We start from the raw sequence: 15,124 nt of genomic DNA on the forward strand, positions 1-15,124 counted from the left end.
AAGGACGTTCAGTCTGGCCAATCTGTCATTTGTTCATTAATATGTATTTTTATTTACTTCAGTGCCTGGCATTTCCCCTATACTATCATGTTTAGATGTTTAATTTCAGCCTAGTCTTGTGGAGCATTTTTAAAATCCCTGCTTGAAATAAACATGTCACTCACAAAGGCTGCAAAAGTCCCACAAGAAAAGTTAGAACGAGATGATTATTGGTTGAGGGGCTCAGAGAAGCTCTTAAGTGAATTCTTCCTGGGCATTCTTCTTAGAAATGGATTCAGGGCTTATATGATCATTGACTGTTTTGCTTGAAGCTGCTCAAGAAAACAAAATAAATCATTTACAAGCCTCCAGATAATGAGTAAGAAGAGAGGCGGTTTTCTTTGGTACACCTGGTGATGGGACTCCTAGGATGTGCTGAGCTGGTACCAACCTGCACCAGCGGAAAGCGATTTGCAGGATTTGTGGGTGAAGTGGCAAGAATCCAAAACAGGGCAGATCTTTTTCAGGCCTCTAGTCTACTTTGTAGATCCAGTGAGATCAGGCTGCCCAGAGAAAGATAAATATTTTCTCTTTTCCAGACCCCTTGCTGCCCCACTGGAGACATGAGGGGGCAGGGAAGGCCTGACCCACCCAGAGAAGGGCACGAAAAAACCCAGGACCTCAGTGCCCATTTGCACACTCAATTACACTACTGGATCCTCAAAGAAACTAGAAGAAAGGTACAGTGGTGCCCCGCAAGACGAATGCCTCGCAAGACGGAAAACTCGCTAGACGAAAGAGTTTTCCGTTTTGGAGGTGCTTCGCAAAACGAATATCTTATGGGCTTGCTTCGCAAGACGAAAATATCTTGCGAGTTCCTGCGGGTTTTTTTTCCTCCCCCCCCCTTTTTCTAAGCCGCTAAGCCACTTATCAGCTGATCCGATAAGCCGATAAGCTGCTAAAAGCGCTAATAGCGATAATCCGCTAATCCGTCAATGGGCTTGCTTCGCAAGACGAAAAAACCGCTAGACGAAGAGAATCACAGAACGGATTATTTTCGTCTTGCGAGGCACCACTGTAGTGCAAAGAAGACCCCATTTATTTTAGACCAATAGTTCTCAAAGGGTGTGACGGGGAGAGTGGCAAGTGTGGGAGGAAGATCCAAGCACAATCAAATGACATTTAAACACTTCAGAGTAGTATAGTATCATAATTATTTTTTGCAGAATATGGATAAATATATTTTCACAACGAGAGCAAGAGCATCAAGTGATACGCAGGACAATATTAGTTATGTCTTCCAGTGTACAGTATTCCTTAGCAATAAAAAATTTGGTGTGGCCCAAGCAAATTTTTATTCTGTGTGACCCAGAGAAAAAAGTTTGAGAACCACCGTTTTAGATGGACACTGACATTACCGGTAAATTCTGGACATGGGCAGTGTATTCAAGGTCGCTGGGTATTTGGGAAGCACAACTCATCTTCTTGAGACTTGGGGCTTTTAGCTCCCCCCCCCCCTTCCAATAATGTAAGTTTCTAGTCCCTTTGCAAGAATCATGCCTTGTGAAATCTGAGAAGCTGAAGTAGCTTAATAAAGCTATGTGGCGCTGTGGGTTAAACCACAGAGCCTAGGGCTTGCCGATCAGAAGGTCAGCGGTTCGAATCCCCGCAATGGAGTGAGTTCCTGTTGCTCGGTCCCAGCTCCTGCCAACCGAGCAGTTCAAAAGCACGTCAAAGTGCAAGTAGATAAATAGGTACCACTCCGGCAGGAAGGCAAACGGTGTTTCCGTGCGCTGCTCTGGTTCGCCAGAAGCGGCTTAGTCATGCTGGCCACATGACCCTGTACGCTGTACGCTGGCTCCCTCAGCCTGTAAAGTGAGATGAGCGCCGCAACCCCAGAATCGGTCACGACTGGACCTAATGGTCAGCGGTCCCTTTAACTTTACTTACACATTAGCAGCTTGAAACGCATCATGGTTGTTTATTTCTGCTGCATTACAAGTTGCATTTTTATGCTGCAATATACACCAGAAGGGGAGGAGGTTTTCTTCACCCGATGCACATTACTTGGCTTGTTTCTCTGCAGCTGCAAACCTCCAAACTCTCTATTTACTGAAGCTGTCATCTGCACATGTGCAGAGGCTGTTGCAACCTCAGCTTTAATGGCAGCCAAATCAGATGGGAGCTAGTTTGAAGGAAAATGCATCACGCAGCAGTATTTCTTGAGGAACTAAAGGATATGGAGTATGGTCAATGCCGCAGGTACTCAGGTTTGAGCACCAACCATGGCAGAGCACTGGAGCCAGAGTAAAAGGTAATGTGTACACAGTCTAACACTTCCTGTAAATCTCATTTCCTCCCCACTGACACAGCCTTCTGCTACCTGGTGCCCTCCAGAAGCCCCAGAATGGGGAGGGCTAGACCAGCAGAAGCAGACTAAAACATGAGCAAAATAAGCAAAAATATGCACAGTTGCTTTAATTTGAATAACTGATATCAATGTCAGAATTCAGTGTTTCTTGGAGCAGAATATGGGTTACTGTTGGTACAGAATTTCGATTTTGCTTTTTTTAGCGCTGATTTGTTCTCTACCAGCCTGCTGAAGAAGACACAGCAGAGCCCCAAGATATTTGCCTACGGTGGTACAAGAAATCTGCAAGGACGTCCAAGAGCAGAACAGATGTCTCTTGTCTCCCAATGATGTTTGATGTTTCCTACCTGCAAAGATCAGCGTCTCGCACCTGTTAGAAAGCCCTTTTTTATTCTCTATTCTTTGCCTTCAGGCTACAGAGACGGAAGATTTTGGGACCTGCCAGTCACCATAGCAGGCTTAAGAGCAGCTTTCTCTCTCTCTCTCTTCGTGGTTTAGGTGCTTTTGCAACTGTCAGAAAGCTGCTTTCATCCCTTCAGCAAAGTTTGGGCAGCCTGCTCTGCATCACAGCCCCCTTCCTGCTAAGCTCCACTGCTTCCCTGGAAGCACAAAGGCAGCCTAATTAAGCAGAGTTATTCTGCAGGCTCCCCCAGCTTCTTCACCCAAGGTCAAAAGGATAGCAATTGGTTGCACTCTGCCCTCACTGATGCTAGGCAAGAAACAGGAGCTCTTTCAAGCAAGCTTCAATAGCACAGTCATGCATAGGGATTTCTTTTGAATTGTAGTAACTTTGACATCGTTATCAACATTAGAATTTAGCAAGGCTGCTTTTGTCAGCCCTGGCCAGCAGTTAAGTGTTCTCGGAGGGCCAGGAAAGAAGATGAAGAAGAAGAAGAAGAAGAAGAAGAAGAAGAAGAAGAAGAAGAAGAAGAAGAAGAAGAAGAAGAAGAAGAAGAAGAGGAGTTTGGATTTGATATCCCGCCTTTCACTCCCCTTCAGGAGTCTCAAAGCGGCTAACATTCTCCTTTCCCTTCCTCCCCCACAACAAACACTCTGTGAGGTGAGTGGGGCTGAGAGACTTCACAGAAGTGTGACTAGCCCAAGGTCACCCAGCAGCTGCATGTGGAGGAGCGGAGACACGAACCCGGTTTCCCAGATTACGTGACTACCGCTCTTAACCACTACACCCACTGGCTCTGGAAGGCTGGTGGCAGGCTAGAAATACACACCCATTCCTCTGAAACTTTCAGGATGACCCACTGCTCCACTCTTGATATCCAAACACTTTTGCATCCAGGCTCTTCAGAGAGCCAAATTTGGCCCTGGGCTCTCCAGAATTGCCCATCTCCATCATATAGCTTCCCACCCTGTCGGGAATTGGCAGGGTGCCGATGCATGTGCACTAGGGAAAGAGGGGCTGGAGTCTAACTTGGGAGAGGGGGTCAGTGGTTTCTGGGGACCTGCCCGGCCAGGAGGCAAGAGTCGGAGGCAAGGCAGGCTCCTGCACCAGGAGAGGACTGAAGAGGGATGAGGGGAGGCAGTTTCTACTCCAGTTGCGTGTGCACAGCCTGTCGGGGGAGTGGCCCCCTGTTGCTGCAATTGCTCCATACAGTGCTGACCTGGGAATAGCTGACTGGCTGCTCGATTGGTGTGCATGGGTATTTGGAGCCAGGAAACAAGCAAAGTGTTATCTTTGACAATAAGGAGTTAAACTATTTGTGGTGTGCATTCTTTTGGCTAGAGAATGCCCCTGACATCCTCCTCCTCACACCCTTCCTCAAGTCAGTTAGTATTTTAATGAACAAAATCAGTTTAGGAATTTCCATACAATGGTGCCCCACAAGACAAATGCCTCGCAAGACGGAAAACTCGCTAGACGAAAGAGTTTTCCGTTTTGGAGGTGCTTCGCAAAACGAATTTCCTATGGACTTGCTTCGCAAGACGACAATGTCTTGCGAGTCCCTGCTTTTTTCCCCCTCCCCCCCTTTTCTAAGCCGCTAAGCCGCTTATCAGCTGATCAGATCAGCAGATAAGCCGCTAAAAGCACTAATAGCGCTAATCCGCTAATCCGTCAATGGGCTTGCTTCGCAAGACGAAAAAACCGCTAGACGAAGAGAATCACAGAACGGATTCTTTTCGTCTTGCGAGGCACCACTGTATTTGATTCTTTCACCTCGGTAACTAATGGGGCTCCAACGGAGGCTGCCGTTGTTAAAATGGGGTGACGGATCAGAGAAAAATACTGATGAATGCCAGTTGAAAACTCAGGTTACTTCCAAAGATGGGGAATGAGGAAGCTCTGAGGCACAATGGCAAAGGACATGTGCTACATACGGAAGATCCTAGGTGCAATTTCAGGTAGGGCTGGAAAGCCAGTAGCAATCTGCGTGTGCAGTACGGAGCTAGTTGGGGAACAAAAAGGTAACAAACTCCTTGTCCGCGCCAGTGAGAAGTGCAGAACCACCATCACCTGTCCACACCAGACACCCTCACAAATCTCTTCCTGGAAGGCTTTTTCCTTAGCTGGGATCTGATGCCACACTTGCAACTTTGCAAAAAGCACTTGGGGAGAGGGGCTGCAGAATTCAGCACGAACGGTGAGGAGGGACGTCTGCTGTTATTCAAAGTGGACCCCCCCCCAAAAAAAACCTGTGGTATTAACACCAGGGCCCCATAGGGGAGGGGAAAATAAAGCTAGCTTTCTGTTTCAGCCCAATATGGTGTTCAGGCTTTCTGCACAGGGTGTCAAAGTGAAGCCTTACTAACTTGAACATTTACCAGATATTTGAGGTCCGCCCCGCCCCTGTTCCATAGGAATCCTCCCCTTTTATTCTGCAGCAGAGTGTAGAAGGAACTGAGTTCTGAATTGCCTTTCACTGATGTTTGTTTTTTGAAAGGTTTTCATTGTTTTCCTCGTTTTCACCGAGGTCTTGAGGACCACCAGAAAGGAACCACCAGTTGCCCTGGCCACTTTACAGAAGAATGCATCAATTCCAAGCTTCGTTCCACGAGTCCTTTGGAGCCATTTGCTCTGAAAGTGCTTTATGCAGAAAGGCCTGCTCACTTATTCTGCCACTCAGCGATCTGGATTATCTAAATCAGTACCTTTCAGACTTTTCATCCCAACCTACAGCATGAGACTGACTTAATACTGTAAACTGCCCGGTGATCTTTGGATGAAGGGTGGCATATAAATTTAATAAATAATAATACTTTTAAAACTCTCTCACCCCAGCTTTCGCTTCCTTTGCTTTCTCCAGCCTCTCATCTCTTACCTTTCCCGCCCCGACCTGGCCACAGTGATCCATGCGACGGTCACCTCCAGGCTTGACTACTGTAATTCGCTCTACGCGGGGCTACCCTTGAAGCTGTCCCAGCGGGTGCAGAATGCTGCAGCAAGGCTCCTCACGGGGTCCCTGCCATGGGAGCATATTCACCCAGTGCTTTTCAAGCTGCACTGGCTCCCGGTGGAGTACAGGGTCAGATTTCAGGTGCTGCTTTTGACCTTTAAAGCCCTTCACGGCCTAGGACCCTCGTACCTACGGGACCGCCTCTCCCAGTATGCCCCATGGAGGACCTCAAGGTCCATAAATAACAACACCCTTGTGGTCCCGGGCCCTAAGGAAGTAAGATTGGCTTCAACCAGAGCCAGGGCCTTTTCAACTCTGGCTCCGGCCTGGTGGAACGCTCTGCCTCATGAGACCAGGGCCCTGCAGGATCTGATTTCTTTCCGCAGGGCCTGTAAGACAGAGTTGTTCCGCCTGGCCTTTGGCTTGTAGCCAATTTGATTCCCTCCCTCCCTCTCTTTTTTCTTTTCCTTCTCCTCCTGTGATGAGGCTGCATTTTAATATTTTAATGTTTCAATATTTTAATGTTGTATTCTAATTTTGTTTTTAAGTTGTAATCATTCAACTTGTTTTTATTATTGCTTGTAAGCCACTCTGAGCCCTGCCTTGGCTGGGGAGGGCAGGGTATAAATAAAAATTATTATTATTATTATTATTATTATTATTATTATTATTATTATTATAACGTGGATTCTCCAAACTTTCTTTTATCCAAAGCTAGCATACAGCTATGGCACAGTTGTAGCCCCAAGCCAGTTTTCTCTGCTTCTGACCCACAAATGCTTTAATTTTATCACCATTTATAAATAGATGTTCTGTTAGTAAGAAGGGAAAATCCAAGGCTACACTGTGACCTTTCATCAAGCAGAAATTGCTTTGCTAAATAAAGCCGAGGAGTGTGGGTCTTGCCACATTGCTTGTCTGGATGGGAGACGCAACAGAATACATATTAGAGTGCTCTATTCAGCAGTAATTTCGGATTAAAGTTTGAGGTCTGTCGTGCAAAGTGAACAAGACACGGACATGTGAATCCTCTGTTTTTGCATGGTTAGCTTCCAACTAAGACAAATTTTATCTCATCAGCCAACTCACACTGGACTTGGGTTTTCTCAAAAGGGCAGGAAAGAGGCTGAATTGAGGGCAGGGTATTTTTAGCACTCATCACGGCCAGAGATTTCAGTTGTCAGCAGCTTTCCCCTTCTGCAGAGGTGGGAGAACTACCTGCAGAGGCTGATGGATTGCATTGATTTTCAGATGGCACTAGGGGGCTTTGTGGCCGACGCTCTTGTCGAAGTCCAGGTTGCTCTGCCAGAGGACCTGGCAACTGACATGGTCATTCCAGAGCAGTATTCAGGTGGCTCCTGCGTGCTGAGAATACAGCTTGAATGCAGGAAGAGGAAAGCTTGAATACAAGCAAACATTAGTACATGCTGATAGTCTACTCAGTGGTAGTGAAGGCTGCAAAGAAGACTTTCTTAACTAAATGCCAGGCAGCTGAACATTTCCAGGTGGTTCAGAGTCTTTTATCTCCTGGCCCAAACAAGTCTGCGGAACCCCCAGCAGCCTGCTGTGACTCATTTGCACGGCATTTTGAGGATAAAATCTCTTGCATCTGCCAGGCCCGGGATTCCACTGTTGCAGCCAATCCATCTCACAAGGCATCCAGACTACTGTCTGGTTCAGGGTTATTGGACGAGTTTCGGTTGGCAGGGTTCAAAGATGTGGACAATGTACTTGGATTAGTGTGTGAGCAACCACTTGCATACCTGACCCTTGCTCTCCATGACAGGTAAGATGTAGCATGGACAAATGGCTGGACCAGGGTGTGTGTGATTAATGGCAGTAAGACAACTTCTTAAGAAATATTCGCCAGGCCCAGAAAGTCTTAATAACTGTAGACTGGTCAAGCATCTCCTTTCCAGGAGGTGTTCCAGAGCAGGTGGTCACTGAACAAATCCAGGCACTATTCGCTAAGACTGATTTTCTGGATCTACTTAAATTGGGCCCTGCCCTGCTATTATTTGCTACCATCTCCTCCTTTTTCTGGGTGCCTTCAACTTCAGCATTGGTTTTTCAAGCACTCGTAACATGTCTCTTCCCACTGAAATGCAGCTCACATCAGCACCAATTTTTAAAAGCTTTAAAAAAAGGAGTGAGGAACTATGCTGCAAAAAGTGGGACCCCAAGTAGGGATCTGGTACGAAATCACGTCTTGAGTCTGGAAAGGTTGATGACTACTTTCTTACAGGGTGGCTTTGCCATAAGAGACATACTTTGGAGCCATCTCTTCTGCACACACGTACCCCCTTCTGTGGCTGGGGTTTCTTCTGCATATAGTGATGGTGCTTTAAAAAGTGTCTGATGACACCCGTGGAATTGGTGAAGTTGTGAGCCATCATTTTAAAATGGCATCTTTTACACTGCCCTTCAAATTCGCCTGAAAACTCAACCTCTGGTTTTTGGGTTCTTCCCCAAATTCTTGGCTCTAAGGCTAAAATATTCAGCCAAAGCACGTCCATAAAAAATTGTGTAGATGGATAAATACACAGCACAGACAGTTCTCTAGACCCAAACAACAAAGGAGTTGAGTGGCAAGACCAAAACACATTAGGTATTGTGTCTGCAGTGTCCTTGCTCTTGCGATACAACCTTCCTGCCAAGGACTGGAATCTTAAGTGTTCTGCCATTATTCCTGGATTATCCTGTGCTGCCCCCTGCTGCTCCGCCTTAGTTATTAAAATGTTATCAGCACATCCCTAGTAGAGCTACGCCACATGGCTTGCTGTATTGCATTTACTCAGCTGATACTGGAAACCAACCATTCATTTCTGGAATGCAGAATGAGCGGCAAGGATACCAGACTTTTGCCTCTACCAGTGTTTTTAAACTTGTTACATTCAGCGATAAAGCAGATGTATCTAAAGCAGAGAAGTCAAAGTGCAAATCTGATTCAGCAAGTATGAAGTGAGATTCCTATTAAATTAATCCTCATTGCTTGCTGCTTCATGTTAGAAATAGTAACCAGAATTAGAGAAGTACAATATCCCCCAAGCCCAAAAGGCCGGCTGAGCTAATGACACTAAGAGTTATGCAGGTACCTCCTTCACATTGGAGATATAGCCCAGTGGAAAACACCACAAATACAAGGAATTATATGGTGTCAACATCTGGTCTTTGATTTCAATTTTCATGTGAGCACATTTCAAGTACGCAGGGACAATAAGGAAGTTATAAGGTGTGTATAAAAGCTGACAGTTGTGTTCAACAGGTTCTACTGCAAGTAACAAAGAAAATTCATAACCCAATTTTACAAGTTATAGCCACTTAGCAGTAAATTTAATATTGATGTTGACAGATGTCATTTTAGCGGTGCAGTCCACTGCCAGCAACAGACCCACCAAAATTATAAGCATCATGGAATTTACATGGTACAAGAAGTAAATATGAAAACCATTTATATTTTAAAAATAAAACGTAAGGAAACTCTTGTAAAATAATTCCCATACAACACCCCCCATAAAACCTGAAATACCCTTTTATTAAAAATGTGTTTGCAGATGCATAGCTGCAGCATAAATATCTAGAACAATGCACATGGATAGTCAATGAAAGTTATCCCATTAGACATTTTTATCACTAAGGTCAACATTATCTTTGCTTTCTATATTTTTGGTGCTCTCATTTTTGACGCTGGAAGAAAGGCTTTCTACTAGCTTAGCTTCTGTGGGTTCCATTGCAGGTTGCCCATTCAGTTCATCTTTAATTTGTTCAGGTATCTGACTGTGTTCCTTAGCTTCGCATCCCAAGTCCATTTCTTCCACCACCTGCCCTGCGGTGTCTATGGCTGTTTTACCTCCTGCATCTTCTTCTTCTGTTTTACGTTCTACATCTTCTTCTTTTCTCTTTGCTTTGAACACCTCAACCCCCATCATTCTCAGGTAATGCAACCTCTCATTCTTGGCCACGAAGGCACGAAGGGAAGTCTTGCCCAGCCAGCCACAAAGCACAATGGAACACTGAAGACTATCTGGCTTGCTGCAAAAACAAGAGATCACCAGCATTAAAAATATACATATATTGAAAATTAATTCAACAACACAAACCGTTTCTGTAGGCTACTGCTTTCTCGGTTAATTGTAAATTCCACTGCCACGTCAATGAGATGTATTAGTAGTTTTAAACAATACTGCTGGCTGGTATTTAAAGTACTTTAATCAGAGCGGTGGCACAGCTCAGTGGTAGACCACATGTTTTGCCATGGAGATGATCACAGGTCAAAATCTCAGCACTTCCAGTTAAAAAGGATTTGTGGCAACAACAATGGGAAAACTCTCTCCCTGGGATCTTGGAGAACATCTGCCAGTCAGAGCAAGGTATATAGAGCTAGATGGTCCAGTGGCCTGACCCGGTACAATGTGTGTTATTTTAAATGTAGTTTTCCCCCCTGCTTGCATACTCCTTTAATTAATTGCCTTCAAAGCTAAAAGGGGAGGATGAAAATAAATAAATTGAAGGAAACAGCTAAGGAAGTTGAAAGCTGAAGGAAAAGACTGCCAAGAGGTAAAGTCAGACGTGAGGGACGCAGGTGGCGCTGTGGGTTAAACCACAGAGCCTAGGACTTGCCGATCAGAAGGTCGGCAGTTCGAATCCCCGCGATGAGGTGAGCTCCCGTTGCTCAGACCCAGCTCCTGCCAACCTAGCAGTTCGAAAGCACGTCAAAGTGCAAGTAGATAAATAGGTACCACTCAGGAAGGTAAGTGGAAAGGTAAACGGCGTTTCCGTGCGCTGCTCTGGTTCGCCAGAAGCGGCTTAGTCATGCTAGCCACATGACCTAGAAGCTCCCTGAGCCAATAAAGCGAGATGAGCGCTGCAACCCCAGAGTCGGCCAAGACTGGACCTAATGGTCAGGGGTCCCTTTACCTTTACCTAAAGTCAGACGTGAAAGTAAGAAGAGCGATGACAGAGCTCCTGCCCTGGGTAAAGGCAGGGAATGAACTGGGAAAGAGCCTCCTGGGCGAGGCTGTATTGTAAAGGTTTGGTCAAATACTTCTTGCCTTCCTAAGTGGTGGGAGCATCAACCTGCATTACTAGACGCCTCATTGGGAAATCACATGGTCTGTTATATTTCAACTTAAAAAAAAAGATTTAGGTGTTTGCTGATGGTTTTGTAAAGTTCTTTAGAGAAACAGGAAAGCGGAGAAGGCAGGTGACCAGGTCCTCCCTTCTGTCCTTTGAAGCAGAGCTTTCGAAACTCTTCATTTCACAACACAGTAATTCAGTTTTATTAGCAAACTGGAGATTACACTAACCCCTTTCCAGCCCCGGGATGGGGAGTGTTCGCAAGACCACCTACGCACTGCAGCCGACACACCAACGTGTTGCAACACACGTGGAAAGCTCTGCTTTAAAGGTACAATGGCTCTGAGATGTGGCCTTCACAGGTTTTATTAGAGTTAAGAAGACAGGGGCATAAAGGCTTCAGTTTCCCCATACGGAAGCAGCTGCTGTTTGTTGCCTGCTTTCATTTCCACCAGTTTCAATGGAAGGGAAGTTAACCTGAAATCAATCAAACTTAGAAGTGTGTCTGTATGTGAACATGTGCGCACACACAATGAAACAGTGCAGTTACTTACGTTGGATCTGGCTCATACTGCAGGACTATGCTCCCCATAGCTGCAAAAAAGAGCATATGCTTTATTAGACAACATCAGGACCTGCTCCAATCTCACCCCATGCCACCATCTATTTAATGGAAACAGAGTGACAGCCAAAGACAACATCTGGATTCAACCAATAGGATTCAAGTTAAGATGTGACTATGGTGTCCCACTATCTTCAATGGGAACTAAGTGCAACTAACTTAGCAAAGCTGATTGCGCTGGCCACTCGGTCAGTGCCTGAGGGCTACCACCTTGTTGAAGCTAAGCAGGCCTGGATCTAGTTAGGGGCTGGATGGGTGACCAATCACATGCTTGGGAATCACTGCCATGGGTTCCATAATGGAAAAAAGGCCATAAACATAAGAAAGTACAAATAAAGGAAACAGAATGGGCTTGATCCAGACCAAGCATAAGTCCTACTACACACCTGAAGCTTGTATACTCTTGATATTCAGTCTGTGTTGATTGATAAGTAATTGCTTATTAGAAAGCTTTGTTCTTCAAAGTTAAAATTAGGGAGTAACTATTACTACTACTCTCAGGGGACGTGGGTGGCGCTGTGGGTTAAACCACAGAGCCTAGGACTTGCCGATCAGAAGGTCAGCGGTACGAATCCCCACGACGGGGTGAGCTCCTGTTGCTCGGTCCCTGCTCTTGCCAACCTAGCAGTTTGAAAGCACGTCAAAGTGCAAGTAGATAAATAGGTACCGCTTTGGCGGGAAGGTAAACAGCGTTTCTGTGCGCTGCTCTGGTTCGCCAGAAGTGGCTTAGTCATGCTGGCCACATGACCCGGAAGCTGTACGCCGGCTCCCTCGGCCAATAAAGCGAGATGAATGCCACAACCCCAGAGTTGTCCGCGACTGGACCTTATTACTGCTATTAGGGAGTAACTATTACTACTATTACTATGGAGCTCAGGGTAAGCTGGACAGCAGTCAGAGCTTAATAATTAGTATATTTCCTTCTGTACATGATGCTTTTTACCACTGTGAGAAAAGAATGAACCAGGAATGGAAATCCTCAGAAGTGAATACTTACCCATTCCTTTGACTTGATTGCGCACCTCATTACTAAGTTTACTTAAGAATGGGTTTTCTTCTGTCAGCAGCACTTTAACATCTTCTATGCTGGCATTTACAATCCTTGCATTAATGAAGGGATAGAGTGTATATATCCCCTGGACGTAAAATAGAAATCCTATTTTTAAAATGCAGTCCTTGCTTTCTTACAATAGGCTTGGTCATTTTACTGGTCCAACACAACAACCCACCAGCACCAATAAACACCCCCTTTAAATGCATGTTTTTAGTACCATTATATCTAAATATTTTTGGACCATTATATCTAAATAAAAAAATAGTCAATTCATTCTTCCTCCCACCCCCCCACCCCCAAATCAGTTCATTGTTGTGAAAGAAAACTTGCACTGAACTGATAATCTCTTCCTGGTCAATTGAATGTTAAAACATACGAAAGCAGAATATAGCCAAAATTTTCAGCCCCTGCACTTTGAGTATAACAGTATCAGGGAGGTAATGCACATTTGTCAGGTTCCAATTTTATGGGATAGGAAAAAATACAAGGGAAAGCCTATACTATACATGTGGAGACCTACAATGGAACTACAGAAATGTTCATAAGCCTGTCAGGAAAAAAACCTTTACGACAGAAAACCCGTCCTCAAAAGGGACAAAAATACACAGTGCACCCAACAACAGATTAATAAATTTAAGCACAAGAGAGTTGGATCCAGAGTCTTCTCCCAAGTGAAGGCAAACAAGGAAAAACCAAAACCATTTTTGGAAGCAACCGTGCTTTTGCCTTTAAGTACTAGAAGAAGCTTACATCCCACCTGTGGATGGGGAAATATATGCACTTATCCTATTGGTATTTTAAGCTTTACTTTGGATTGTCACAAGCTGTAGCCCTTGCATTTCACAGCCACTTAGCTGAACAAATCACAATTTTTCTCTCTATACATACACAGGTGTGAGAGAGAGGTCTGCCAATTAATTGTCATGAACCTTATGCAATGAAGTTGGCTGCAAAAGTAAACACTGAAATAAACTTATCTTTAACCACAAAAAGACTCTTTTGTTTCAAGGCATAGCATAAATAAAATACTTTCACAGCATAGCCGTAGTGCGTTCATTGTTACCTCTTGCGCTAATCTGAAGGCACAGCCAAACTGTTCCCCATCGCTATTGCGGGACCACACTTTTATCCCTGTGTTAATAACCTAAAAACAGGGTTGAAAAGAAAGCGAGAAACAGTATTAACATATTTAAGCATTCCAACATGGAATAGTGCATCTGAAGTGGCTTGGCAGGAATCAGTATCGGTAAAAGGACATATCACTATTTTTCTTGACAGTAAAGGCACTAAGTGGAAATATAGGCGTCTTACATGGTCTACTCTGAATTTCACAAAATATGTAGAAAGACAAAGAAGGGGATAATTGATTCCTAATAAGGACCCCAAGTTGGGAAGAGTTTACCTCAGCCTTTCATAAAGGGGCAGTAACTGAGAGCTTATATGGAGGTTTAGGTGCCCAAGTTGGGGGGCAGGGAGCAAGAGGACGAAGGGAACTGGAAACAAGTGACTGTCCTCACCAGAGGAATCTGCTTCCTTTCTTCATTTTCCTCAGCAATGGGACATTCTAGGCACAATTTACACTTTTAAAGCACTCTTTTCTCCTATGTCAACGTGGCATTTCTGGCCTTGAAAGAAGTTAGTTGCTGCGTTTGCTTATTCACTGACACTAGAACTGTTAGGGAAAGACTGCGCTCCACCTGGACCAAGTTAAACGTCATGGCGGGAGACAGCTTTGACAGACAGAAAGAGAAGTGCAGCCATGATGGATCATCAGACAAAAGGCCTAACTGGTCCAGCATTTTTCTCATACTGGCCAAACAGATGCCCATGGGAGCCCCACAGACAGGACAGGAGTGAATAGCGTTCTGCAGCTTCTGATCCCCAGCAACCAGAAGTCAAAGTTATCACCATCCCTACCCCCCAGGACTGGGACGCGGGTGCTGTGGTGTAAACCACAGAGCCTTGGGCTTGCCGATCAGAAGGTCGGCGGTTCGAATCCCCGCGACGGGGTGAGCTCCCGTTGCTCTGTCCCAGCTCCTGCCAACCTAGCAGTTCAAAAGCAACAGTGCAAGTAGATAAATAGGTACCGCTCCAGTGGGAAGGTAAACAGCATTTCCGTGCGCTGCTCTGGTTTTGCCAGAAGCAGCTTAGTCATGCTGGCCACATGACCCGGAAAAACTGCAGATGAGCGCCGCAACTCCAGTCTCGTTCGTAACTGGACTTAACTGTCAGGGGTCCTTTACCTTTTTACCCCTAGGACTATTGTTTATTTCGACTTTCTTACTAAGAAATGCAAGTCAAACCTTCAGCTTTTCACTGTTGTTCAGGAGCACATTCCTGATTTCCTTGGAAACCATGTATAACTGCCTTTTCTTCCCTTCCTGAGTACGAGTTAACAAATTCATCTTGGGAAAGGAAGGATCCAATGCATAAAAAGTCCTAATAAACAAACAAGCAAATTCGAGTTTTATTATTCTGTAGTTCTTAATATATTGTTGATGTTTAGGCTGTATTTTTTGTATGTTAACAGCTCTGACTCTTTTCTGGAAAGATAAACATAAATATTGACCTTCATAGCACCTGTGAACTTGTAACTTGAGAAGCTGAATTGATTTTTATTATTTAACTCAACATACATTATGAAGGCTTAAAGCAAGTTAATATCGGGGCAA

The 15,124-nt window shown here is 44.8% G+C and overlaps 1 protein-coding gene across 2 annotated transcripts in view; it reads right to left on the reverse strand.

The window, feature by feature from the left end:
- Window positions 1–9,002: 9,002 nt before the first annotated feature.
- Window positions 9,003–15,124, reverse strand: part of NSUN2 (NOP2/Sun RNA methyltransferase 2) — a 30,786-nt gene continuing 24,664 nt past the window's right edge. Inside the window, exons 15-19 of one of the 2 annotated variants that reach the window (XM_083519197.1) lie at window positions 14,756–14,891; window positions 13,516–13,596; window positions 12,396–12,534; window positions 11,331–11,370; window positions 9,003–9,732 (exon numbers count right to left, since the gene is read on the reverse strand). In XM_083519197.1, the coding sequence (XP_083375323.1) occupies window positions 9,318–9,732; window positions 11,331–11,370; window positions 12,396–12,534; window positions 13,516–13,596; window positions 14,756–14,891 (811 nt within the window). In that variant the 3' untranslated portion in view covers window positions 9,003–9,317. Of the gene's footprint in view, window positions 9,733–11,330; window positions 11,390–12,395; window positions 12,535–13,515; window positions 13,597–14,755; window positions 14,892–15,124 lie in introns of both variants that reach the window. The other variant, XM_083519198.1, reaches the window with a different exon arrangement.

Source organism: Podarcis liolepis (genome assembly GCF_965112155.1).
Source record: "Podarcis liolepis genome assembly, chromosome: 8".
Lineage (NCBI taxonomy): Eukaryota > Metazoa > Chordata > Lepidosauria > Squamata > Lacertidae > Podarcis > Podarcis liolepis.